This window comes from Canis aureus, chromosome 9 (genome assembly GCF_053574225.1).
Source record: "Canis aureus isolate CA01 chromosome 9, VMU_Caureus_v.1.0, whole genome shotgun sequence".
Lineage (NCBI taxonomy): Eukaryota > Metazoa > Chordata > Mammalia > Carnivora > Canidae > Canis > Canis aureus.
The window spans coordinates 51,983,479-52,009,185 of record NC_135619.1 but is presented as its reverse complement, the minus strand read 5'-3'; the positions used below and the strand labels follow the sequence as shown (position 1 = coordinate 52,009,185).

The 25,707-nt window shown below is 40.6% G+C and overlaps 2 protein-coding genes across 34 annotated transcripts in view; one reads left to right on the top strand and one right to left on the bottom strand.

Moving 5' to 3' along the window:
• TTLL5 (tubulin tyrosine ligase like 5) overlaps window positions 1-16,170 on the bottom strand; it is a 269,627-nt gene extending 253,457 nt beyond the window's left edge. For 15 of the 32 annotated variants that reach the window (XR_013386539.1, XR_013386545.1, XR_013386544.1 and 12 more), the window contains exons 1-3: window positions 16,005-16,169; window positions 14,518-14,686; window positions 8,830-8,936 (exon numbers count right to left, since the gene is read on the bottom strand). Coding sequence is in view for 22 of the 32 variants with exons in the window: in XM_077910048.1 (XP_077766174.1) it covers window positions 8,830-8,936; window positions 14,518-14,591 (181 nt within the window). In the remaining 10 variants the exon portion in view is untranslated. Of the gene's footprint in view, window positions 1-8,829; window positions 8,937-14,517; window positions 14,687-16,004 lie in introns of all 32 variants that reach the window. The other 17 variants (XR_013386548.1, XR_013386547.1, XR_013386549.1 and 14 more) reach the window with 2 other exon arrangements.
• A 118-nt stretch (window positions 16,171-16,288) lies between these two features.
• Window positions 16,289-25,318, top strand: ERG28 (ergosterol biosynthesis 28 homolog). Of its 2 annotated transcripts, none has more exons than XM_077910083.1 (5): window positions 16,289-16,681; window positions 19,203-19,366; window positions 21,516-21,610; window positions 24,342-24,460; window positions 24,589-25,318. In XM_077910083.1, the coding sequence occupies exons 2-5, from the start codon at window positions 19,234-19,236 to the stop codon at window positions 24,785-24,787; spliced, it is 546 nt and encodes a 181-aa protein (XP_077766209.1). In that variant the 5' UTR covers window positions 16,289-16,681; window positions 19,203-19,233; the 3' UTR covers window positions 24,788-25,318. The 2 variants fall into 2 exon arrangements, with proteins under 2 accessions (XP_077766209.1, XP_077766211.1); XM_077910085.1 differs by having other exon boundaries at window positions 16,298-16,681; window positions 21,516-21,606.
• Window positions 25,319-25,707: the final 389 nt, after the last annotated feature.

The window sequence follows — 25,707 nt, the reverse complement described above, 5'->3', positions numbered from 1 at the left end:
TTCTATCACTGCTAAAATAAACTAAAATATATTCGGTGGCTTAACCAACACAAATCCATTGTCTGATAGTTCTGTAGGTCAGGAGTCTGACACAAGTGTCATCAAGGAAAGAGGAGGGCTGCATTCCTTTCTATAGGCCCTGGACAGGGTCCATTTTTTTCCTTTCTCAGCTTCTGGAGGCTGCCCCCATTCCATGGCTTATAGCCTTCTTGGTCTATTTTCAAAACCAGCAATGGCAGGTCTAGTCTTTCTCACATAGCATCGACCTGACTCTTTCTGCCTCCTCCTACTTTGAAGAACCCTCATGATTAAGGCCAGCTGATTAGCAACCTTAATCCCACCTACAAACTCAATTTTCCATTGCCATGTCAGATAACATTTTCACAGGTTCTGGGGATGAGGAGGAGGTAGATAAATTTATGGGGACCATATTTCTGCCTCCTATAAAGGAAAAAGCTCTTCTTTACAGCAAATCCAGCTAATAAATGTAAAAGGAAAGAAACATAAAATCAGTATTTTACAAAAATCATAAGAGAAAGTAGTTCAGACTAAAATCAATGGATACCAATGGGTGAGGATATTCATGTATCTCAAAACATCACTCCAGAGAAAGCTTGTAACAAAGGAGAAAAGCACTCCTCCAATGAAGCAATCTGGTGAACACTATCTCAACCAAATGACAAAATCTGCCATCACCAATAATGCAACACAATGACATCACATCCTTCCTAATGTGGTACAATGAGGACACAACTGCACTAAGGGATAGCGCTACAAAATTTTTAAACCTGAATCTAAACACGTGGAAACAATCAGACAAGCCCAAACTTAAGGACATCTGCAGAGCAACTTGTCTGAAAATCTCTAAAAAATGTCAATGCTGTAAGAGATACACACACACACATACACACACTCACAAAGTGTGGAAGATTTGAAGAGAAATACGAAAACTAAATACAATCTTTGATCTGGTCCTAGATTTTAGAAAAATAGTAACACATATAAAAGTCAAAACTAGAACAACTAGGGAAATGTGCATAAGCACTGTATACCACATAGAATATTTTACCAATGTCAGATTTCCTGAGTGTCACCTCAGTACTATGGTTATACAGATGATGCCCTTGTGCTTAGGTGACACACTGCTGAATAAAGCATTAAGGTATAAAGTATTTGAACTAATTCTCAAATGGTTCAGAGAGAAAAGAAACATGACAAAACATTAATAATTGGTGAGCACAAGGAAAGAGTATTACATTCATTCAATGAAGCTATTATTATAGCTTGTCAAAAGGTTTTTAATTTTTTTAGATTCAATGTTTAGAAAGTGAAAGAAAATCAGGGCTCTTCATTATGATAACTGTGATCACTGACATCTCCATTTCTGTACATGTCAAAGAATCATCCACGCTGGAGACCAGAAGTGTGCCTGATTCCATGCCTGTTCTGCAATGCTCACCTCTCAGTGTCCAAGCCATGGGGAAGGTAGTCACTAAGGCATACAGAAAAACAGAATGACTATCTGGGGACTGGGGAGGAAGGGGAAATGATAAGAGAAAGAGTAGATCTCTGGAGTGGAACTACCAAGGGTTCACATCCTGGCTCTACCACTTCCTGCCTGTAATCGTGAATAAATTATTTCTCTATGGTCAATTCCCCACATGTCAAATGGGGTTGATAATAAAAGTACTCAACTCATGGGGTAGCACTAAATCATTTAATACACATAAGACTTTTAGAACATTTGTTGTTACATGGTAAAAAAAAAATCTTTTTAATAGTAAAAAAGTAAATTATGTAGTAAAATAGCTACCATACATAAATTACACATTTTACATAACAAATTTAAAAATAAAAATAAAAAATGCTATTAAAACTCTTGCTCCTACTTTTCCTAACATAGAAGAAACATGCCATTATCACTGCACTCAGTGACTTGATTCTCACAGTATGTGAGTAGTACATAGTGACCAACTACTTCTAATCCATACCAACTAACTACACCCAACTCTGATACAATGCACATGTTCCAAAAAGGGAGTGCTAGAAAGACAGGGTGGAATGACATAAAGCAAGTGTGATTTCTGGGGATTTTAACTCACATTCATGTTCTGTGTCCAACAGCCCTATGTCAAATGATGCTGATTACCAGTTATAAATTGATGACCCACAGGCCAAATCCAGCCTGCAAATACAGTCTGTTCATTCTTTGTGGTGTTTTAAACATAAAACTGAATTAGTTGCTCATCTTTTAAAATTGAAAGAATTCATACAAAAAAAAAAATCTAGATTTCTGGGCTCCACTTCAAAGACTGGGCAACCCTGGGCTCTGCTCCCATGGCAAGAGTCAAATGGAGGCTTGCAACTATAAACTGAACTGATCCAACTGCCCAAGAAATAAGCACCTTATCCGTATTTCCTTCCATATAAAAACAAGAAGTAGAGCATGGTATTGGTCCTACTAGCAAACTGCTAAACATCTGCTATATGAGCCTCTGAACATGCCCTGTGTCAATTCTATCATGAGACTACAGAATTTCCTCTTCTCCAACCGCTCATGTGTGCATCAGGAGGCAAACTAAAGTGCTAGGACCTTCAGCAGTAGAGTGAATTAGAACAAGGAACCAATAATCTGTCAGCACAGAAGCACCTAGGGAGTGATGACATGCCCTAAGAGGTTTGGTCAAAAATAGCCTGGGAAACTAGAATGAAGATAAAACTGACATTTTTTTTTTAATTTTTAGAACATAAGACTAACCCTTTCAATGGCAATATAGTGTAGCTTTGCCTCATTGTCAGAAAATGAGGTCTATACCCCCACTGCTGAATATGGCAGTCACTAGTCATGTAAAATTACTGAGCACCTGAAATGCAACTAGTGTGGGGATGCCTAGGGGGCTCAGTTGGTTAAGTGTTCGATTCCTGGTTTTGGCTCAGGTCATGGTCTCAAGGTCATCAGATCAGCCCCATATGGGGCTCTGCCATGGGCATGGAGCCTGCCTGAGATTTTCCCTCTGTCCCCTCCTCCCTCCTTCTCTTTCTATAAAAGAAGAAGAAGGAGGAGGAGGAGGAGGAGGAGAAATGTAACTAGTGTAACCAAAAACTGAATTTTTAATTTTATTTAATTTTATGAATTTAAATTTAAATTTGAAAACCAATACTGAAATCAGTTATTGGAAAACTTGTCTGGAACAAACTGAATATATGAATTTACTTTTTCAACTATAATGGTTATAAAATCTAAATACAGATTAAAAATTTCTGATGAAAATTTTGAACCATACTGAGATTTTATGTTTACAGTGTAAAATACATACAGATTATTTACTTATTTGGGAGAGAGCAAGAACGAGGAGCAGAGGACAGAGGGAGGGAGAAACAGGCTCCCCACTGAGCAGGGAGCCCCACGCGGGGCTCAATCCCAGGACCCTGGTATCATGACCTGAGCCAAAGACAGATGCTTTAACAAATGAGCCACCCAGGTGCCCCTAGATATCAAATATCTTAATGAATTTTTCTATATCGAGTAAATGTAGAACTAATATTTTGGTTTAAATAAAATATATTATAAAATCAATTTCACCTATTTCTAATTACCTTTTTTTTTTAAAGGCCACTGGAAAACTTACATATCTACCTTGCATCGTATTTCTATTGGACAGTGCTAGTCTAGCAAATGTAAACTTATGAAGCTGACAAATTCAGAAGCAAATTATAAAATGATGTTTCTTTCTAGGAACAGATTATCTTAAACTGAAAATATCTCTCATCTCTAAAATGCAATCCCATTTACATGTTCAAAGTTTATGCAATTTTGAAAAAAACATGGAAATAGTAGGGATAGAATGTATTTCTGGAATATTTCACAAATAAACCATATGAAATCATACTGTACCAAAAATATTAACAGTAAATTCAATGAAACATTTAACAGATCACAGAAAAACAATACTGGCATCTAACACTCGAAGATCAGCAGAAGATAACTAATGCCCCAGAAACACTTCTCAAGGGGATTTAAACACAGGATTATGATCTGAGCAGATCTATGTCAGCTATTAAGAGAAGAGAGAAAAAAAGAAAAGGAAAAGACCTAGAATATTTAACAATTCAGAAATCTGAGATAGCAACTAGAAACACTCAAATTGCTCTTTTCAGGGGTGCTTGGTTTTGCTCAGTTGGTGAAGCATCCGACTCCAACTCAGGTCATGATCTCAAGGTCCTGAGATAGAGCCCCATGTCAGCCTGTCTGCCCAGTGGGGAGTTTGCTGGAGACTCTCTTTCCCTCTCCCTCTGCCCCTCCCCTTGTTTATGCTCTCTAAAATCAATAAATCTTTTTTAAAAATTGTTCCTTTCATAAAGGAAGGTTTAGAAAATTATGAAACCTCAAAGAATTGGAAAGATACAGAAAATTGAAAAAAAAAAGTTTGAGAAAAAAGTTCAGTGGCTTTTTCTTCAATCACAAGAATGTGTAAAGGGTAAAAAAAAAAAAAGACATGTAAGTTCTAAAACACAGGGACTGCTTGAACAATAGGTTAACAACACGGATAGATACTAATTTCCAATAAATGTTCAGTACTCTAAAAAAGAAGGGTCTGCTTACCGCCACAAATACAGAGATTCACTTATGTGACAAGCAGACCAAAAGAAATCTGTTTTGGGGGAGATTATTTACTTCTATTGTTTTTACCTACCTTTGATGTTTTGACTTCGATTGTATTGAAAGGGAGTTTCTTTGCAAATGTTAGCAATCTTCAGTTCCTCCAAATTCAGAGAACTTGAGTGAACCACATCCCTTTAAGTGGTAACCTAGCAACTTGCTGAAGGGATTAGAACAAGACCCTTGGGGAGAGAGGATTCAAATCCCAGAAGCAGGTGTTCATTGTCCTCTGAACTCCTGGCTTATTATGGAGCAAGAACAGATCTTAAAGTCATTTCAAAGTAGAACTAGAACAGATCCTATTCAACAAGTAGAGTAAGTAGCACAAATTCGGAGTACCCACTATTTACCAAATATTAAATGATCTCATTAACTCGTACAATGCCTACAAGGTAGCTTTTATCTCCACCTCACTAAAACAGTTGAGAGAGTTTAAGTGATTTGCCCCAGACTCAAAGCTAGTAAATGCCAAAGCTGGGATTTGAACCAATGTATAGAACCCACATATAGACTCTTTCTACTATATCACACAGCAGTTCTGATCCATGGTACTATAACCTCTGAAGATAGCTACAGGCCAACCCTAGAATTCAGAGCACTGCTGAATATCAAAAAGAAGAGTGGAGATAAATGAAATTGAGACTAAAAAACAATAGAGAAAATAAGCAAAATTAACAGGTGGTTCTTTAAAATGATCAAAATTGACAAACCTTTAGTTAGACTAAGAAAAAAAGAGAAAAGATTCAAATTACTAAAATCAGAAGTGAAATAGGAACATTACTGCTGACCTTACAGAAATAAGAAGGATTACATAAGAATACTATGAAAAACAAAGAATACTAAGAATAAATGTATGCCAGCAAATTGGATAAACTAAATGAACAAAAACTAAAAACATACAAATTTACCAAATCTGAGTCAAAATACAAAATATGAATAGACATATAACAAGTAGAGATTATATCAGTAATCCCAAACCTCCCAATAAAAAGCTCCAACTACATGGATTCACTGGTGAATTCTTCAAACATTTAAAGAACTAACACCAATCCTTCTTAAACTCTTCCAAAGAAGAGGAGGGAACTCATTATATGAGGCCAGCATTACTCTAATACCAAATCCAGATAAAGACATTACAAGAAAACCACAGATCAAAACCCCTCATGAATATAGATACAAATACCCTCAATAAAATACCAGCAAACCAAATCAAACCGCATATTAAAAGGGTTAGATTATCATGACCAAGTGGGATTTATCTCAGGAATGCAAGCATGGTTCAATATACAAAGGTCAATCAACATAACATACCACATTAATAGAATGAAGAAAAAAAATTTTTCAATTAATGCAGATAAAGCATTTAACAGAATCCAACACCCTGGCATGATAAAAACAGTAAACAAAGGAATAGAAGGAAACTTCCTCAACATGATAAAAGGCATTCATGAAAAACTTACAGCTAATAACATACTTAACAGTGAAAGATTGAAAGCTTTCCCCTAAGAACAGAAACAAGCAAGAGAAAGATGCCCATTTTTACCACTTTTATTCAACACTGTACTAGAAGTTCCTGCCAAAGCAATTAGGCAAGAAAAAGAAATAAAAGGCATCCAGGTTAGAAAGGAAGAAGTAAAATCTCTATGTGCAGATGACATGATCTTATATACAGACAATGCTAAAGAATACACACATACACACAAACTATTAGAGCTAATATTTGAATTCAGCAAGGTTTCAGGATCCAAGATCAATATACAAGTTGGTTTTATTTCTGCACACTGGCAATAAACAACCCAAAAATGAAATTAAGAAAATAATTCCATTTATGATAGCACCAAAGAGAATAAAATGTTTAGGAATAAAGTTAACCAAAAACTCTAAAACTCATACAGTTAGAACTATGAAACATTGATAAAAAAATTAAAGATGACCTAAATAAATGACAAGACTTCCCATGTTTATGGCTTGGAAGGCTTAACACTAAGATGGCAATATGCTACCCATCATAATCCAAACAGCCTTTATGCTCAAACGGAAAAACTGATCCTAAAATTAATTTGGAATTACAATAGTTCCTGAATAGCCAAAAGAAATTTTTGAAAAAGGAGAAAAAAGCTAAAGGACTCACACAACCCAATTTTAAAGCTTTGTACAAAGACATAGTAATCAAAGTGGCACTGGTATGAAGTTAAACAAAAAGATAAACAAAATATTAAGAGTCTAGAAATAAACCCATACATCCATTGTCAACTGACTTTCAATGACAGTGCCAAGACTATTCAATGGGGAAAGAATAGTCTCTTCAACTAATCACACTGGGACAACTGGATACTGACATGCAAAAGAATGAAGATTGACCCTTATCTCACACCACGTAAAAATATTAACCCAAAATGGATCAAAGACCATTTAGCTCTAAACATAAGTTTAACCTTTGATGGGATCCCTAGGTGGCTCAGCGGTTTCGCGCCTGCCTTTGGCCCAGGGCGCAATCCTGGAGTCCCAGGATCGAGTTCCGTGTCGGGCTCCCAGCACGGAGCCTGCTTCTGCCTCTGCCTGTGTCTCTGTCTCTGTCTCTCTCTCTCTCTCTCTCTCTCATAAATAAATAAAAACAAATCTTAAAAAAAAAAAGTTTGAAACTTTGAAGAAAGTTTGAAACTCTTAGAAGAAAGCACAGGGATTATGACCTTGGGTTAGGCAATGGTTCCTTAGATATGACACCCAAAGCATCTGCAACAAAATAAAAAAATAAACTGCACAACATCAAAATGAAAAACTTTTGTTCATAAGAGAACACTATCAAGAGAGTGAAGAGACAAATCGAGAATAGGAAAAAGAATCTGGAAATCATATATCTCATAAGGTCTAGTATCTAAAATGTATAAAGAACTCTTTTAACTCAACAACAATAAGTCAAAAAAAATTTAAAAAAAAAAAAGTCAAACCATCCGATTCAAAAATAGGCAAAGATGGGGTGCCTGGGTGGCTCAGTCAGTTAAGTGTCCAACTCTTGATCTCAGCTCAGGTCTTGCTCTCAGGATTATGAGTTCAAACCTCCATTCAAACTTTGAATAAATAGTTCTCTAAAGAAGAAAGAAGACCTACAAACAGCCATGCAGCACATGAAAAGATGTTCAATGTCATTAGTCATTAGGGAAAAGAACATCAAAACCACAATATCACTTCACACCAACTAGGTACAGCTATAATCTAAAGAACAGAAAATAACAAATGTCAGTGAGGATGTGAAGAAAATGGAACTTTCCTATATTGTTGGTGGGAATGCAGAATGGTGCAGTCACTATGGAATATCCTTTGGCAGTTCTTTAATAAGTTAAACATAGAATTACCATAAGACCCAGCAATTCCATTCCCAGGCATAGACCTGAAAATAGAACTGAAAGAACTGAAGAACTGAAAGAGGTGTTCAAACAAAGAACTGAAAATAGGTGTTCAAACAAAAGCTTGAATGTCAATTTTCAGAGCAGCACTACTCACAGGAGCCAAAAGATGGAAACAACTACCAATTTTGTTGTTTCAAATGATGAATGGATAAACAAAATATGGCACTCTTCGAAAAGGAACGAAGTATTGATACATGCTACAACATGGATAAATTATGCTAGAAATTGAAAACATTATGAAAACATGCTAAATGAAAAAAGCCAGACACAAAAGACTACATATTCTATGACTGCATTTGTATGAAATATCCAGAATGGGCAAATCGATAGAAACAGAAAGATGAGCAATTACTAGGAGCTGGAATAAGGGGTCATAGGGTGTGACTGCTTAATGGATACACAGTTTAGGATAATGAAAACATTCTGGAACTACGCAGTAGTGCAGGTTGTACAACACTGTGACTGTATAAATGCTACTGAAGTGTACACTCTCAGTTAAAAAGGTACATTTTGTTTTGTGTCTTTTATCACAAAAAATAACAACACATGTACACATAATTCTGAAGAATGAATTCAAAGAAGGAAAGCAATTTAAGATGCAGCAAATTTAAGAAATTCCAAATAATTCTTAGGTATAAAAAAATCATGAGATTTTTCTCATGACCAAGGCCCTTTTCCTATTTACATGTGATATCAACTTCTGTAAGAAGAGGTTACCGGGGCCACGCCCAACCCTGCCACTGTCGGGGACGCCATACCTACCTCCAATTACACGAATATTGTTGTCCTTTGTCAGAATAGCCTCAGCATGGAACACCAAAACTGGAATTCTCCTACAGCCTCCAGTCCACATGATACAGGGATGATCCCTACACCCATAACAAAAGGCTTTTATTAGTTGACAGCTCAAAAATCTGAATTAATCACTGTGGTTTGCTGCTTAGCAACTTTCCTTCCTCCTGGAACAAGAATCCAAAATGTCCTATGGGAAACCATTCAGTTCCCATTCTTAGCCATGTGGTCTAGTTAAGATTAATTCCATCCCTGCTCCAGGAACAGGCTTTGAGAGGCCTCAGCCAATTGGGGCATCCCACCCTCCAGTTAGTGGATCAGGGACAAGCACATAAACCAACTAGAGCCCAGTGAGTATCAGAAGATATGCTGTGAGACCCCCTGAGAAAGAGGTACTTGCTGTGTCTCCTGCCTCTTCCCCTTGATGGTATAAGAGAATGAGGTATTTAAGTACAATCGTCATTTTGTGACCTTGAGAGGAAAGCCCCGAGCTATAGGTAAAGGAGGAAGTCAGTGGGAACCCTACTGGAAGAATTAGAAATATGACATCCTGAGAGGCAAATGCGGAGTTGCAGAATCAAGTCTTTCCTAAATATGAGTTAATAAATTCCCTTTATGGGGGACAGTTGGAAAGAAATCTTTAAAATAAAGTTTTTAAATTCCTTTTATTATTTAGGACAATTTACGTTTTAATCCTCAGCATACATAAAGAATGCAATATATAGCACTTACAATAATTTATGTACCCTTTTACACCCTACAGTCCCTTTTTAAGCCATTTTGATGACCCATCCTAAGAGTCTGAGCTCGGAAACCAAAATACAAGCGCTCCATTAAAACCCCATATTTTAAAGCAAGCCTATACTAAATGGAACAATATTTTTCTCCAGAAAAAAATCTGACTTTAACCTCCTTCCCTATCTATCCTCGGGAAATCTGTTTAATCAGTCTTAGACAGATGTGTATTTACTTACAGATTAGGAAATCTCCAACCTCCTTAGTGCCAGGGAGTCAGAAGGGAAAGAAATGACCTGAGTCCCTACTCTGTGCCAGGAATTAAAGTAAGAGCTTTCACCTGCTATCTCAATCTCCTTGCCCACACTATGAACTTAAAAAAAAAAAAAAAAAAAAAAAAAAAGATACCTCAGAGAGGATAAGTGATTTGCTGAAGGCCATTACAGCTGGTAAAGTAAGGAAGAGGTATCTGAACCTTGGTGCCTACCTGTGCTCCGTCCACCCTTCCATCTTCCTAATCACATTTCAGTGATGTTTTGTATACAGACCACCTTAAACCTAACCCTCTGGGAACCTACCAATTCCTTAAATATAGTAAGATCCATTTAGCCAAAATTTGGGCTGCTCTCAAAAACTCACATGACCACACCCCTTAAAAAAGGTCATACTACAAAGCTCAGGGCCAAGTCAGACCCTCCCGACCCAAGTTTCAACAGATCCCCGTTTTGAATGCACAGGCTGCCAGGCTACCAAACAGAACTGAGGCAGCCTTGAGACTTGGGATGAGCTGCCAAAGTGTTTTAGTGAGGAAAAGCAAAGAACACTGTGCCTAGTTCATTTCCTGTTTTCTAGAACTGGAATGTGAATGCTTACTGTTCCTGCTTTTTTGACCTGGGTAATAGGGCCCATTTGTGAGAAAGGTATTTATCAAAGGCACTTTTTAGCAAGAAGGATTTTTTGTGTGTGTGGTTTGCTTGCTTTTTAATCTTAAACACCTGTAAAATGCAGGCATGAGGCCAGATGATTCCTAGGATCTCTTCCAACTGTAATTTTTCCACTATATTTCTAAGTTAGAGGACAGAGGAAAAAATAGGCAGCCTAAACTGCAAAGTCTTGGACAGAAACTCTGGAAATTAGCCAAAGTTCCTTGTCAATCTAGCACTAGCTATAAACTGGACCATGGTGCCTTCCTACTTACAAACAATGGATTACTGCTACAAGTTAAAATGCCTGACGAGGGTGAGGAACACAATAAACAGATACACGGCTGAGAAGAGCCAAGGCCCTAGCTATGCTATTTGTGCAAAGCCAAATCCCTGTCAGAGAAATCCTTCTACTTACAACCTATGAAAGATAAAAGAGGTGGTAGACACATTATGAATTCAGTGAGGCCAACTAAAATACGCTTAAGGTATGTGCTGTATTGTCATTAAAAGCATGCGCCCACCAGGTGGTGCTAAAGGCAAAAGATTCAAAATAGTGAGGAAACTGAAAACTGGAACTTTAAATTTTCATTCATACCAGAAACTGGTATATACTAAGAAAACATGCTCTTATAGGCATGAAAAAACATAGGACTTGGATGCTTAATTACCGAAGTAGAACAGTTCAAGGTTCACTTCATTGAAAGCCTAACAACATTGTGGTTCTTAAGAAGCAATTTCTTAATTGAGTGCCTCGGCGTTTGCACGTCTGCCTTCAGCTCAGGTCATGATTCTGGGGTCCTGAGACAGAGTCCTGCATCAGGCTCCCTAGAGGGAGCCTGCCTCTCCCTCTGCCTATGTTTCTACCTCTCTCTGTGTGTCTCATGAATAAATAAAATATTTTAAAAAGAAAGGAAAGAAAGGAAAGAAAGGAAAGAAAGGAAAGAAAGGAAAGAAAGAAAGAAAGAAAGAAAGAAAGAAAGAAAGAAAGAAAGAAAGAAAGAAAGAAAGAAAGAAAGAAAAGAAGAAGAAGCAATTTCATGCAGCACATATATTATTCACTCCTGGGATCTAGCCTACATAACTCAAAGCTTCGAGGCCTAATTCATACCAATGCCCCTGCTGGAAATGCCTTCCTCACTTCCGTGCACTTGATCCCACTCTTAGGCAGAGGACATTTTGCCATCCCCATGGAGCCTTCCCCCGGCTCCAACAGCCCACAGTGATGCCTTGTCTCTGACCTCCTGTAGTACTCACTGTATAATCATTTGTTGTTGATCTTTTTTCCCCCAATTATACATTCATGAGCTGCTATAAAGCTGGCTTTTATGATAGGAACTGAAATTAAGGCCTGGAACGACTTGATATAAGATTTCTTATATCAAGTCTTTCCACATCTATATATAAATTTATATTTCAGATCCCCTAGAAAAAGGATCCCTTTAAATTTACTATTGAAATAATGCCATGCAAAACAAGGATTGCCTGGATAGTTTCTAGTCCTAAAGTCCAGGATTGCCAGGCATTAACACTTTAATACAGCCTTGGGATCTGAGCAGATCTAGCAGATGTCCATAGATATACATCTTTAGGTGATTTAAGGCCTTATAACTTCCAAAACTTTAAAAATGTAAGCATATTACTCCAAGTGTAAACAAGACTGTCTTAAGATTCCTAATGTATATAATAAGTGTCTGGTAGACAAGACATGAGTTGATGGAACATTCACAATCAAAAGTCAACAGTAGGAGTCTGAAAGGAAGAAGAGCAAAAAAAATCTATGAATCTGGACTAGAATTACACCTGTATGTTCACTAACTTCTACTAGAAATTTAGCCATTTCTCAATTATGAATATAGGCAACAAAGCATTATCTGTATCTTTTGAGTCTGTCTGCATTATAGATTTTTTTTTTTTTTTTTTATTTATGATAGTCACAGAGAGAGAGAGAGAGAGGCAGAGACACAGGCAGAGGGAGAAGCAGGCTCCATGCACCGGGAGCCCGACGCGGGATTCGATCCCGGGTCTCCAGGATCGCGCCCTGGGCCAAAGGCAGGCGCCAAACCGCTGCGCCACCCAGGGATCCCTGCATTATAGATTTTTTATACCATATTTCAGTTGTTGCACATATCTCAAAATATCATTTACATTTATCAATACTTCTAAGTTAGGTAGTTATTCTTTTTTTTTTTTTTTTTTTTTTTTTTAAAGATTTTATTTATTTATTCATGATAGTCACAGAGAGAGAGAGAGAGGCAGAGACACAGGCAGAGGAAGAAGCAGGCTCCATGCAGGGAGCCCGACGTGGGATTCGATCCCGAGTCTCCAGAATCGCGCCCTGGGCCAAAGGCAGGCGCCAAACCACTGCGCCACCCAGGGATCCCAGTTAGGTAGTTATTAAATGCCACTAGACTACCTATGGTCACAGTATTCCTCATCTGGTGTGATGAGGCTGGACAACAATTTGGCAGCTCTCCTCTCAATCTATCAGCTGCCAGATGGCACCCATCACAGTGGTGGTCCAGACACTATGATTCTTCCCAATATTCCCCACTTTTAAGTGCTAATCAAAGACTACCCCCACAGGGTCGGGGTGCCCGGGTGGTATAGTTGGTTGAGCATCTGACTCTTGGTTTCCACTAAAGTCGTGATCTCAGGATGGTGAGATCAAGCCCAACTCCGAAGAGCACTAATAAAAAATATTCATGAAGTAAAAGAATGATCCTGAAATTAGACTGATGCTCGCAAAAATCAAAAATTTCGTAAAATAGGGAAGAGGCAGCACACAGAAAGCAAAAACTCACAAGAGGATAAAGTGATCAGACGGAATTATCCATTTAATTATCCTGAATAAGACTGACCCAAATATAATGTCAAAGCTCTATTATTTTCTATGACCTAACAGTGATGGAAGCCTTTCCCCAAAGCTATATGAATGCTTCAATAATTTTTTCTAGTTACATTAAATAATGTAACCTTCTACTTTATAATAAGAAATCCACTTTAAATTCAATATTAAAGCTAGTAACAATACTGTCTTAACATTTGTATGGCACTTCATCATTTATAAAGCTTCATACATATCATACATATCATTCTATTTGATCCTAACTTCATACATATCATTCTATTTGATCCTAACCATACCCCTTCAAAACAGCCTGAGAGGTATTATCCCCACTTTTCAGGTTACATAGCACACATGTGTACCTAAGGGGATTCACAGAGAAGCTTAAAAACTAATCTTAACTTTAAGTCAGACTCTCTCTTTGTTCCCTGTGTCAAGTAATAATGTTCAAAGAGGCAAAATAGCAGGTGCCTCAAAATCCAGGAAAACCAGGTCTGAATTTCAATCCATCACTCACACTCTCTGAACCCCTGAAAAAGTTCTTTGATCTGTGTGAAGCTGAGCTTACTAAAGTGGGAATAATAACATCCTCAGATTAAATGAGACACATCAGTTAAAGCCCTTACTGTCATCTATGCTAAATGATAAGCTGCACTTATTACCATCATTCATTTTTATTATTATGAGAATCCAGCAATCAAAAAACTAGAAGATCTCAGGAAAGCAATGTGGTCCAATGGCACAGCACAGGTCATAGAATTCTAACGTACTGTCCCACAGTTATTCTGGTACATACTATTTTCTATCATTGTAAGGCGTTTGAGAAAATAACTTATCTCATAGATGTTGGAGACCTCCTTTGCTTTAATATCTACAAATTTAAAAATCTCCTATGTTAGAAGCTCCAGTCAAGAGTTCACAAATAGCAATATCTAGAGCCAAGATTCACTCATGAACCCAGAAACAGAACCTTATCTCATTTCAGATAGCCAATGGTGATCAACTCATAATATCTTGGTTCAGTTTGTGGCTAGAAAATAAAACCAGAGTCAGACTATACCAAGGAAGAATGAGGTAAAAGAAGGTTTAAGTAAAAGAGAGTTATTTTCCACCCTAAAGGCAAAGGGTCAAGGCAGTCTTGCTCTTACTTACTCTTGGCTTACCACCTCCTCATCCTCTGAGGATGATGCTGTTTCCTCCAGGTCCCGGGCCATCACGACTGGCATTTCCTTTAGGGTTTGTCATGCAGTCAGCAGACGGGGGCCTCAGGGACCTTTCCTTGAAGATTCACTGGGTCAAACAATTTAGGTGGCACGGATTCCTGCAAGAAAGCCAAATGATGTGAAACATAATGCCATTTTCTACTTGGTGATTATTGCTATTGATCTTCCATGCAACAAATATGAGTATTTACCTAAATGGTGTGCAACATCTAGAAGCTTACCTTCTATCACAGTGCCTCTCATATGCCACAAAAATCAAGGCTTTTTTCAAACATACCGTCTGTCCTTCATGTATTTAAAGAGCTGTTACTCAGTTTGAGCTTTTCAATTTTCTCATATATACTAAAACTAACAAAAATTAGCTTTTTAGGAAAGTCTGAGGTAGGTGGATGACTGCCCAAAAACAGACAGACCCCATGCTGGAAAAACTTGTTTTTTTTTATTTTAAGAATAAAAACTCAAGATATACAATGCTTGAAAATATTTCTTTAGACTCTAGGACAGGCATACAGGTGAAATGCCCTCATACTTCACTAAAACAAATTTAACTACTAAACTATAAGATTATTCTTATAAACTATAAGATTATATTCTCCTGAATCAAGGTCATAAATAGCTGAAAACAAAACAAAACTGTCCTTCCAAACACTCTCAAAAATCATTCTCCGCTACTGAAAATCACAAACTATGATTTGACTCCCAAATAGACCTTGAAATTAGGATATTTCCAAGTTAAAATATTTTTTTGCATCCGTAAAAAATACATGTTCGTTGTGTTTAAGGATGGGATTGAAATTACAGGTAAAGAAAACGAAAACGTTTCGATGCCCATAACCCTGTTACTCCGACATAACCATGTGATGTCTATCTTTGCAGATCTCATTTTTCTATACATTCAAAATATGATAAAGATCGTCTACAAGACCAAAAAAAAAAAAAAAACCTGGCAATCCCGGTAACGATCCCTACAGATCCTCAGCGGAACGGGCAATATCTAACAACTTCAAAGAAGATGTCCTTCCGAGGATTCCCAACGGGAATTTCTCGATCTTTCCCAAAGTGCTGGGAAGTCCTTTAAATTAAAGCACACGAAACCTCCCAGGGAGGAAGGGATGCCAAACCCGTTGCAGGCTGCCAGCCGAGCCGAGAAGACGGCGATCCGAAGAAGATTAAGGACACTCGCCCGAGGAGCGTCCCCGCCCTAAAGGGATCAGCCCCGCGGTCCCACCCCCGGCAGGTCCTCCGATGCTCCCCGCGGGAGGGCAGGGGGGACTCCGCCGCGGCGATTCAGCCCGGCGCGCCCGGAAACCAACAGCTGCTCCCGGACCCCGACAGGGAAGTGCAGCGGCCGGCGCCCGCCCAGACTCGGGAGCTCCCCTCCCTCGCGGAGCGGAGCGCGCCAGCGCAGGCGTTTACCTGGCTCATCTTCCCATGGCTCGGGGCCGGCCGGCCGGCGGGGACCGCGCTCTGCGCCCACCTCCCTCCTCCTTCCCCAGCCGGGCTCCCGGCCGCCGCCGACCGCTGCTTCCCCCGTTACTACAACAACCAACCAGCAACCGCCCGCTCGGAGCCACTGCGCAGGCGCCCGCCACCCCGCGCTTAAAAACGCTCGGCTTTGGGCGCGAAGGAATGTCGTCACTCGGCTTTGGGCGCGAAGGAATGTCGTCACCGCCGCGCCGCGCGGGCGCAGAGCTTTGCTCTCAGCCAAAGTCTCGACTCCTTTTTTTTTTTTTTTTTCTTTTTTCCGCTCTTTCTCCCTCCACCAGCCTCCAGCGCCGGGGTTCTTCGGCCACGCTCAACCGGACGGCTCCGCGGCGCGAGTGGCGGTACCCAGGGTGAAGCTTGGGCATCGGCGACCACTGATTGGCAGTAAGAGGGTTCACGCCCCATCTCCTGCTCGAGCACAACCGGAGCCGCCAATCAGAGCGAGGACTGACGGAAACGACCCAATCCTGGAGCCGGGCTGTGGGCGGGGGCGAGGACAAATGGCTCAGGTGGGCTCCTCGCTCGTTGGACCGCTTTTGGAGCTTGGCTGCTGCCGCCGGGGCTCCCGCTGGTGCTGCCCGCTGCTGTGCTGGGGATCCGGTCACCAGGTACGGACCATGTGGAGGAGAAGAGGGGGGGACGTGTTTGTGTGGCATCTGACGGAAAGGATCCAGGGAGCCTGGAAAAATGGAGGCGAGACCAAGGGTTGGAGAGACCTTGAGACGGGGGAGCTGGGACTGTGAAGATGAAGAAGGGCTTGGTAGGCTGGAGGAACCAATGAGCGGATGGATGAATGAGCGGCTACTCTGAGCCCAGGGCAAGGAACCTTCACCTTCTCACGGAATAACCCTTGAGATGGGTTTTTGTTTTTTGTCTTTGTTTTTGTTTTTTAACTCCATTTTGCAGATTTCTCACGCAGGGTCTCACAGCTGCAAAATGATTGTTGGAAGGGTAGGAACCTCCCTCCTGACTAGTTTTAACACCACACCTTTCCTGGGCCGGGCCAGGACAAAATTGGAGAACAGATGTTGGGTACTCTCGGAGGCTCTAAAGCTTTGGGGCAAATGGGGGTGAGGATTCTGGTAGAGCAGATCGGAAGAGTGCTCAGGCTCTGCCCTCATCATCTGTTAGGATTTCTAAGTGCTTCCGTAAAATGGGCATAAGTTCTCTCAGAGAAGGGGGCTCTCCATAAGGCGTTTCTGACCCTGGGAGGAGAAAGCCTGAGTCTCCTATTGAGAAATGGTGAGAAAATAAGGATGTGTGTGTGTGTGTGGGGGGGGTGTCTTGGCCCATGCCATGACCACTTCTGATCTCCAATAAAGCTCTGTTCTCTCTGGACTTCAACAAGATCCATTGTTGTCATCTACCCCTCCCTGAGGGATTCCTGCTTCCTCCTCTAGAGCTCCTTTTTTTGTTTCTCTATTTTGTTTTCTTTTTAGTGCTTCACACTGTCTTATGCCATGGCTGACTTTAATATCGATTTCAGCTGATCATACTGAAACTTGTGCCAGAGTGACAAAGGAAGCCTGAAGACTTATCACCACTTCAGGCCCAAGAAGTTAACCTTACAACAGATGAACTGTGGGGAAAGCAAAAAACAACCAAAAAAAAAAAAAAAAAACTACAATGAAAATGAGAAGTAGTAGTTCTGTTCTTAAATTCTTTATCCACGAGTTTTATTTAAATCAAGTTGATTGAAATCGTTGCTCCTCAAGGATTCGTGGAAGCTTTTTTTTTTAAACAAAAAATACAGAACGTAATTGGATTTTGTATACAACTTCAAGGCACAAGCGTATATAGTATACTTAGTCTTTGAGAATAGAAACTTCATCAAAATATTCTCAAACAGTGAGGCAGTATTGCAATATAGAATCCAACAGAGCATAATTTGAATCTCAGCTTTGCCACGCATAAGCTGTGTAACTTCAAGCAAATCACTTAATTTCTCCGTGCCAACTCTCATCTGTCAAATGGAAATAGTAATAGTGCCTACCCACCTTGTTTAGGGATTAAATGAGATAATATATACATGGCTGGGGATATGGCATATACAAGTGCATGATAACTGTTAGCTGTCATAATCTCTCTCTTTTTTTTTTAAGATTTTATTCATTTATTAATGAGAGACATAGAGAGAGAGAGGCAGAGACACAGGCAGAGGGAGAAGCAGGCTCCATGCAGGGAGCCTGACGTGGCACTCAATCCCGGGTCTCCAGGATCACGCCCCAGGCTGAAGGTGGCGCCAAACCGCTGGGCCACTGGGGCTGCCCTGTCATAATCTCTCTTGCAACCCAACACCAACATTACTGTTTCCTTCTCCATTCAATTTTTATGCTTGTTTTCAAGTCACAAAAGTTTAACTTTTATTTTGTTCTAGCTTATGGAGCATGAGTGACCTGAGAACCAGAGTAGAGAATACCTGAGAGTGTAAATATTGCCATCACTCCATAGATCCCACTCAAATGTATAAGGCTTTCCTGTGCTTAGAAGGGTCTGTCATCAATAGCTAGACGGATATGTTAGTAGATTTATCATTACCTTGCGCCACTTGCATTATAAGAATGACATAAAAAAACTAGGCTAGGGGTTTAGATATTAAAGGACTGATTCCAGCCAAGAGAAAACAGTTCTGATTTAGGCTACCATTGTGGAGAAGTTGCTTAGACAAAAATAAGTACTGTGCCACCTACTGCAAAGTATACTGTTGATTCACTGCTACTAGTATGAGTAAATATCAAGACCAGTTTCTCTTAGTGTCACACAAATCCATTTTATTACTTTATAGTAATATTTGTACACCTCCTTTTCGTTTGTTTCCTTTTTTCTCCATTATTTTTGTCTGGCTTTACCATTTCCAGCCATTGCGTTATTTAGCCTTTTTTACTCTAGGTACAGGTTAGCACCCTTCGATATAGGGCAAATATCCAAAGGCAGTGAACTAACCCTGTGAAGTAAGAATAGTATGTTAAGATAACTGAGGGTGGATGGGCCTTAGAGACTTGGAAAGGAATTCGCAAAATGATTGCCCAGATAACTTATGAGTGGGACGCAAGTTAACTACCCAAATCAGATAGCTTATGCTTGAAGTAGACTAACTGCTGTCTCCTGTTTTTTGCCTTTGTTCCCAAGGCAAAAAGCTTTCTCGGGTTGGAGGGAAGTCATGAGCCGTTTCTTGAATGTGTTACGAAGCTGGCTGGTTATGGTGTCCATCATAGCCATAGGGAACACGCTGCAGAGCTTCCGAGACCACACCTTTCTCTATGAAAAGCTCTACACTGGCAAGCCGGATCTTGGTAAGAAGTCAGAGAACTGCATCCTGTATGGGAGTGGCCTAATTGTGGTTCCCAGACCAGGCTATCCTTGAGAACTACCTAAGAAATTTAAAAGCAAACATCACAGGTACCTATTTTCTCCTCCAAACTTATTTCCTGAAATTTCTACACCAAGTGGGGCCCCAAGTCTATTTTTTCGTAACCTCCCAGGTGATTCTGCTGCTGGCTAACTCGGAAAGCCACTGGAATAATAGACTTTCTGGATAGCACTTGGCCCTTTTTCCCCCAAGCTTGTCTGAATACATTTTCATCCATGTTATACTGTCCTTTACATTTCACAGACAATACAAATGTATTACAAGGATAAGTGAGAAGATAGAGTTATTTGGTGACTCTGGGATGCCCCACTAGAAAGCGATAAAAAAGCTTTTCATATGATCTCAGCCCTCTTCAGAAGCAAGGCTGTGCCATGGTTTATTCCATGCTGCAGATAGGGAGTTACCAATCCAAGCTCTTCCCAAACACTGAAGAGTCCCTGAGAAGATGTCCAAAATTCCTCTGAACTGGTCTCCCAAAGTGAAACTGAGAAGGCCTCTGCTGGCCTTACCCAGTTTCCTGAGCCTCCCAGCTGAGAGTATTTTCACATTTCAGCTTGTGCTTCCTTGCACTGATGTGTGGGGTAGTGGTGTTTGAGCTGCAGCACCATTTCACGCAGCTGACAATTCTGTGTCACATTTATAGCTAACCCAGATTCGGGCTCTGACCTAGCTCATTTTTCTGTAACATCTCCATACAAAATGAATCTTAAGTAGGCTAAGGCTCATTTTGAGCAAAGCTCAATAGGAGTAAAGTATCTGGAAAAGTTCCACTTCCCCCCCCCCCCCCAAACACTGCCCTCTGCTGTGTAGATTCACAGGATTTTAGAGGTTATCTGACCTAGTCCTCCAGAATTTCACCTGATGCCTAAACTGGCTACAGATGATGAGATATTCCACTTTTGTGTGTCACTAACTAGAGCTATTTCCCCAGCCTTTTCATCAGAAGAGCTGTCAAACTGGTTTGACATTATAAAGAATGTAGCCTTCTGGGGCCAACCACTAGATATTTGGTGCATATGAAATTTTTTCTCACCTTACTACCATCTAAAGATCTTCAGGGTTGTGAAATTGGTATCACTCTCTGGTTTTCCAAAGGATGGAAAATCTTTAAAGCCCAAGTAAACATTCATCGGCCTTTCAGTCATCAGTCTTACCCTTGAAATTTCTCTTGCTCAATAGACCAGTAAAGGAAGTATCTTTGCTTTCACAGTTTCGCCTTTCCTGGCCACAGGATGCCTTAGATTGTACATTACAATCACCCAGGGAGAGAGTATTTTTAGAAAATGCATATTTCCAGGGCCTACCTCCAACGAGTATGATTTAATTGGTCTGGTACCCAGGTCTTGGTAATTTCATAAAACGTCTGTAGTTGCTCTAATAAACACCCAGGGTCTAGGACCACTGTTAAGGTAGACTGTGATCAGTACTCACAGGATAAGATACTTACTAAGAACAGAGTACCAGAACAAAGTCATCAAGAGCAAGGTGGCCTCAGCAAACACCAAAGAAGCAATGCTTTGTTCCAGTACCAAATGCACAGGAAACCTGCCCAGTTTAAGCTTTGTTCAAATAACATAGATCTGGATTCTGAAGAAGAGTTCAGTCTCTTCCACACCAGATTGAGCATTTAGATAGGTCTCAGGATTTTCAAGTTCTCTCCTGCATCAGCCTTGAAAGCTGACGTAGGCATCTTATATTAATGCACCACTGTCTGCAACATTCCCCCAAACCTGTCCCAATCCAGACTTGCTGAACTTCACCCACACCAGAGTGGCTTCCAGGACAGAGGTATAAACTGCTACATTCAGGAGTTATTACCTAGGTAGACTCTGGATTTCTACTCTTGAAACTGCCCCCACCCAACTCTAGACATTTGAAGAGGAGCTGAATAGTTCTCATTCTTGAATTCCTTCCATTCCTACTAGTTCCCATGTATAGTACCAGAGCCTCCCCTCTGCCCAGCCAGAGAGTTCAGGCTGAGCAGTCTGCCTCTCATGAACCACCAGTGAAGTAAAGGAGTTTGGAGGGAATCCTAATTCTCTCCTCTCAACACTCTTTTCTCTGCTGTATAGTGAATGGCCTCCAAGCTCGGACTTTTGGGATCTGGACACTGCTGTCATCAGTGATTCGCTGCCTCTGTGCCATCGACATCCACAACAAGACGTATGTAAGGGAAGGAAAAGCCTTAGCATCCTTTTGTTGGAAATCAGGTGCTAGGCATACCCAGTGTGGTCCTCCCCCTGGAGGCTTATTCATTTTCATGCATTAGCCTATAGAATATGGATAATAAAAGGTTAGTAGGTCCTATTCTTTCGAGGCTAATAATAATAATAATACTAATAATAAGTAATAGGCCTAACAGGTTTAAAGTTTGAAAATTCTTTAGAAGTGAATAGCAACTGGCAGTGTCATGATCCAGCAGCCTGCATCATACCCCTCTACTTCTTTACTAAAGAATCAGCCTTTCTTCTACTAAAGAAATAGAATAGTGTGCTCTTTTTAGAGCAGCCACCCACATATACCTTATTCTCACATTCCTCCTTAAGAAGTAGGAATGAACAGAAATCACAATCCATGAAAAAAGGAACCCACGAGTAAACCACCGTAAGCTTATGTAGAGTCAGTAGGTGAGAGTGAAAGGGAACCCAGGATTCCTATATTCTGCTTTTCTAGGGTACTCAGACTAGTGTGGAACATTTGCAGAGCCTCTTGTCTTTATGCTATAACTGGTGCTGGCCACTGGAGGGGGCTCGAACTCTCTTTGCAACTGTCCTCACCACAGTCAAAGCAGAAAGTTTGCTCAAGTCAGTGGCTAAGGCCACTAAAATGTCAACTTCACACTAAAATATTTTTCTGTCGTATCTAAACTTTCAGCATTTGGGAAAAGAGGTAATGATATTTACTGAGCACCTTTGATTATGCCAGGAGCTTTCATCTACATGACCTTGATTAAGTCTCCTAGCCACCCTTGGAGGTAATGATTTTCATTCCTGAGTTTGCAGCTCTACATGTTAGAGGCCCAATTAATTTGAACTAAGGAAGACAGACTCAAGTGGGATTTGAAGCAGGGCTATTAACCCTGTGATCTCTCCAACTTTTTAAGTTATTTTTTGAATTTGAAACTCTGGTTTGACTTGTGCTAGATTGAAATGTATTTTTGGAAGTAGTATGGTTTAGTGAAGCAGCCTAAGGCCCAAGAACGAAAACAAGAAAATGGGCTCTTGTCTCAATCCTGATAGTAACTATTTTTGTAGCTGCAAGTTCATTATATGGTTGACCCTTGAACAACATGGGAGTCAGGAGCACTGGCTCCCCACAGTTGAAAATCCACATATAACTTTTGACTCCCCCAGAACTTAACTACTAATGACCTACTGCTGACCAGAAGCCTTACTAATAAGAATATCAATCAAGACATTTTGTATATGTTGTATGTGTTATATAATGTATTCTTACAATAAAGTGAGCTATAGGAAAGAAAACATTATTAAGAAAATCATAAGGGGAAAAAAAGAAAATCATAAGGAAGAGAAAATACATTTACTGTACTGTATTTATCTTTTAAAATCCATGTATAAGTGGACCCATGCTGTTCAAGGATCAGCTGTTCACCTTCTCTGCATCTTGGTATCCTTATGTATAAAATGAACTAGTTTATCTGTTCTACCCTACCCCTCAGGGTGCCTGGGAGGGAGTGAGAATTAAATAATCCTTTGAAAGACTTTTACCATGATAAATTGATGATAGGCGTATCTTTCATTTGATGTGCTTTTGGAGTAAAACTTATCTCATTATCACCCATTCATTTCCCCTTCTCCCAACGCAGGATAGCCACAAATGCTAGCTTCTGTTTGTTGCCTTTTTTACCCTGGGACTTTGGTATGGACTTTGGCCCATACTCTTCTGATGTACACTCTGATTCTATTTCCTCCTAATCCAGAAATTCAAAAACACCCTATGTTCATATTAACATAAATGTATAAAAAAATCACAGGAATGATAAAAATCAAATTTAACATATCAATTCCTTCTAGGGAGGCAGGGGAATGGGATCTAGGGTGAATAAGGATACATAGAATGCTTTAACTGCTATCTGTAATATTTTATTTCTTAGGAAAAAGAATCTGAACCAAAAATGTCAAAACATGATGGAACAGGGTGTTGGTTGCATACGGGTTAATTATAGTATTCTATGATCAACAATTTTTGTACGTTTGAAATATTTCCTAATTCTAAAAATTTCATAGTTAAAAAAAAATATATCCAATCCAGTGGTCAGTCATCCTATAACCTATCTCTTCTCCACCTCTTAATCAGAAGTAAGGAATACATCCTTGGTCCGTGAGGTTACCACTGTGTTCTCCAACTGATCATTGTCCTAGGCTAAAACACAAAGTAACCAGCCCCCATGGCAAGAGCATCTAAAAGCCCCAGAGAGGTCCTCGCTGCTCATGCCTTTCATTCTTAGGCATCCATCATATGAGCACTGATCAGCCACTGGCCGAACAGCTACCAGGTGGGCTTGGACTACAGAGCCAAGCCACTTTGAGTAAGTAGATTGATCCAGAAACGGCCTCTACTGCTAGGATGGCCATAACCCAGACTCTGCTTTGCTGGGGCTGGCTTCACCACCTACCTTGCTATGACTTGGAGATCCACTTTGGATGCCTGGACAGTTCTCCTCTCAGTCGAGCAGCTGAAACCTTCGATTTTGCCCTAAGTAAAGGGTAAATCGATGTGATTGAGCAGATGGGTCTTTCTCGGGCCCAAGTCTCCTTTTCCTTTAGCCATAGCCACATGGTGGGTTGGTATTAATGTGTGTGTGGAATCTGACCACTGCTTTTCCTCTGCACTGAACGAGCGGGCCTTCGTTCCCATTCGTGTCTGCTCCCCTGTAGGCTGTACCACATCACACTCTGGACCTTCCTCCTCGCCCTGGGGCACTTCCTCTCCGAGCTGTTTGTCTTTGGGACTGCAGCTCCCACGATTGGCGTCCTGGCACCCCTGATGGTGGCAAGTAAGCATCCAACCCCCCCAGACCTCCCATGGGAACTGCACCCTAGGGCCGGGGCAGGAGAGCAGACATACAAGAGTGTGAGAAAGCTCTGTGCCTCTGTCAGCCACCAATCTTTTCTCTTATTTAAGGTTTTTCAATCCTGGGTATGCTAGTTGGGCTCTGGTACCTAGAAGTAGAGCCAGCCTCCGGACAGAAGAAGAGAAACTGAGGCCAGCGTCACCACCTCCGAGATTTCGTCTTCTACCGTTACTGTCCCCTTCCTTCATCTTCCCTCCTCTTTCATTTCTTCTTTTCTGTACCATCCTGAGCCCCCTTACCCACTGCTAGCCTTTTAGGTTTGGGGTTTTTCTTACATTTAAAAATTTGTAAGATACAACCTTCATACAGAAAAGTATATAACATATACGTACAATTGAAAGAATCATTTTAAAGTGAATACCCTGTACCTTCACCCAGATCAAGAAACCCAGTGTGTGCCCTTCCCCCACTGACAGCCTCTTCCAGGCTCCCTTTCCCAGCCCTCAGCTTCTTCCCTTTTCTTTTCATCCCTTCATCTGACTTATATGGTGGGAACATGTGAACTATGAAACTTACAGCTGCTGCATCACCCAGAGCAGCTGCCACCAAGGGCTGCTTCAGGAGGTCACCCTTCCAGGCTGGGCTCCTCTCTGCTACTGGACCCAAGACTCTGAACCATCTGAGGAACAGGCAATTCTAAGAAGGGCTCCCCTGTGAGTAAGCATGGCTTATATGCTTGTGTCTACAAGTGGATCAGGGTTGGAAGAGTCTGGGCTGTTTTTAGACCTTTTGGTCAGCTGTATTTGTGTAACAAATTTTGTAATAAATAGAAAAACCCTCTGCTCGGATCAGTCCTTGTACTTTGGCCTCCCCCAAGCCAAGAGCACTCCTTCCCTTCTCTGAGCCGTAGCATAGGATAATCACAGCTTTTTGCTGATCAAGTATACCATAATGAGTAGGACAGCTCAAGGACCCAGGAATGGCTGACTGCCTCTGGCCCTTCTTGTCACTTGTTCATTTCTCCTGAAGTCCAACCTGTCTCTCCTTCCCCACCTTCAAGATTGAGTTCACAACTGAACAGTCAGGAGCTTTTTCTTGTTTTCTTCCTAAGGAAGAAAGAAATTCTTGACAAAGCAAAGGCAGAAAACAGCACAGAAGAAACAGCTGCCTGACCATGGAAAGGAGAATGTGAATCCCCAAGATAAAGGACTGGAGCAGATAGTTGCCCT

Bases quoted from the DNA above. Each gene is read 5' to 3' on its own strand.
- ERG28 (XM_077910083.1), top strand. From the start codon at position 19,234: ATGAGCCGTTTCTTGAATGTGTTACGAAGCTGGCTGGTTATGGTGTCC. The intron at 19,367-21,515 runs GTAAGAAGTCAG...TCTGCTGTATAG, and splicing joins CACTGGCAAGCCGGATCTTG to TGAATGGCCTCCAAGCTCGG. The intron at 21,611-24,341 runs GTAAGGGAAGGA...GCTCCCCTGTAG, and splicing joins ACATCCACAACAAGACGTAT to GCTGTACCACATCACACTCT.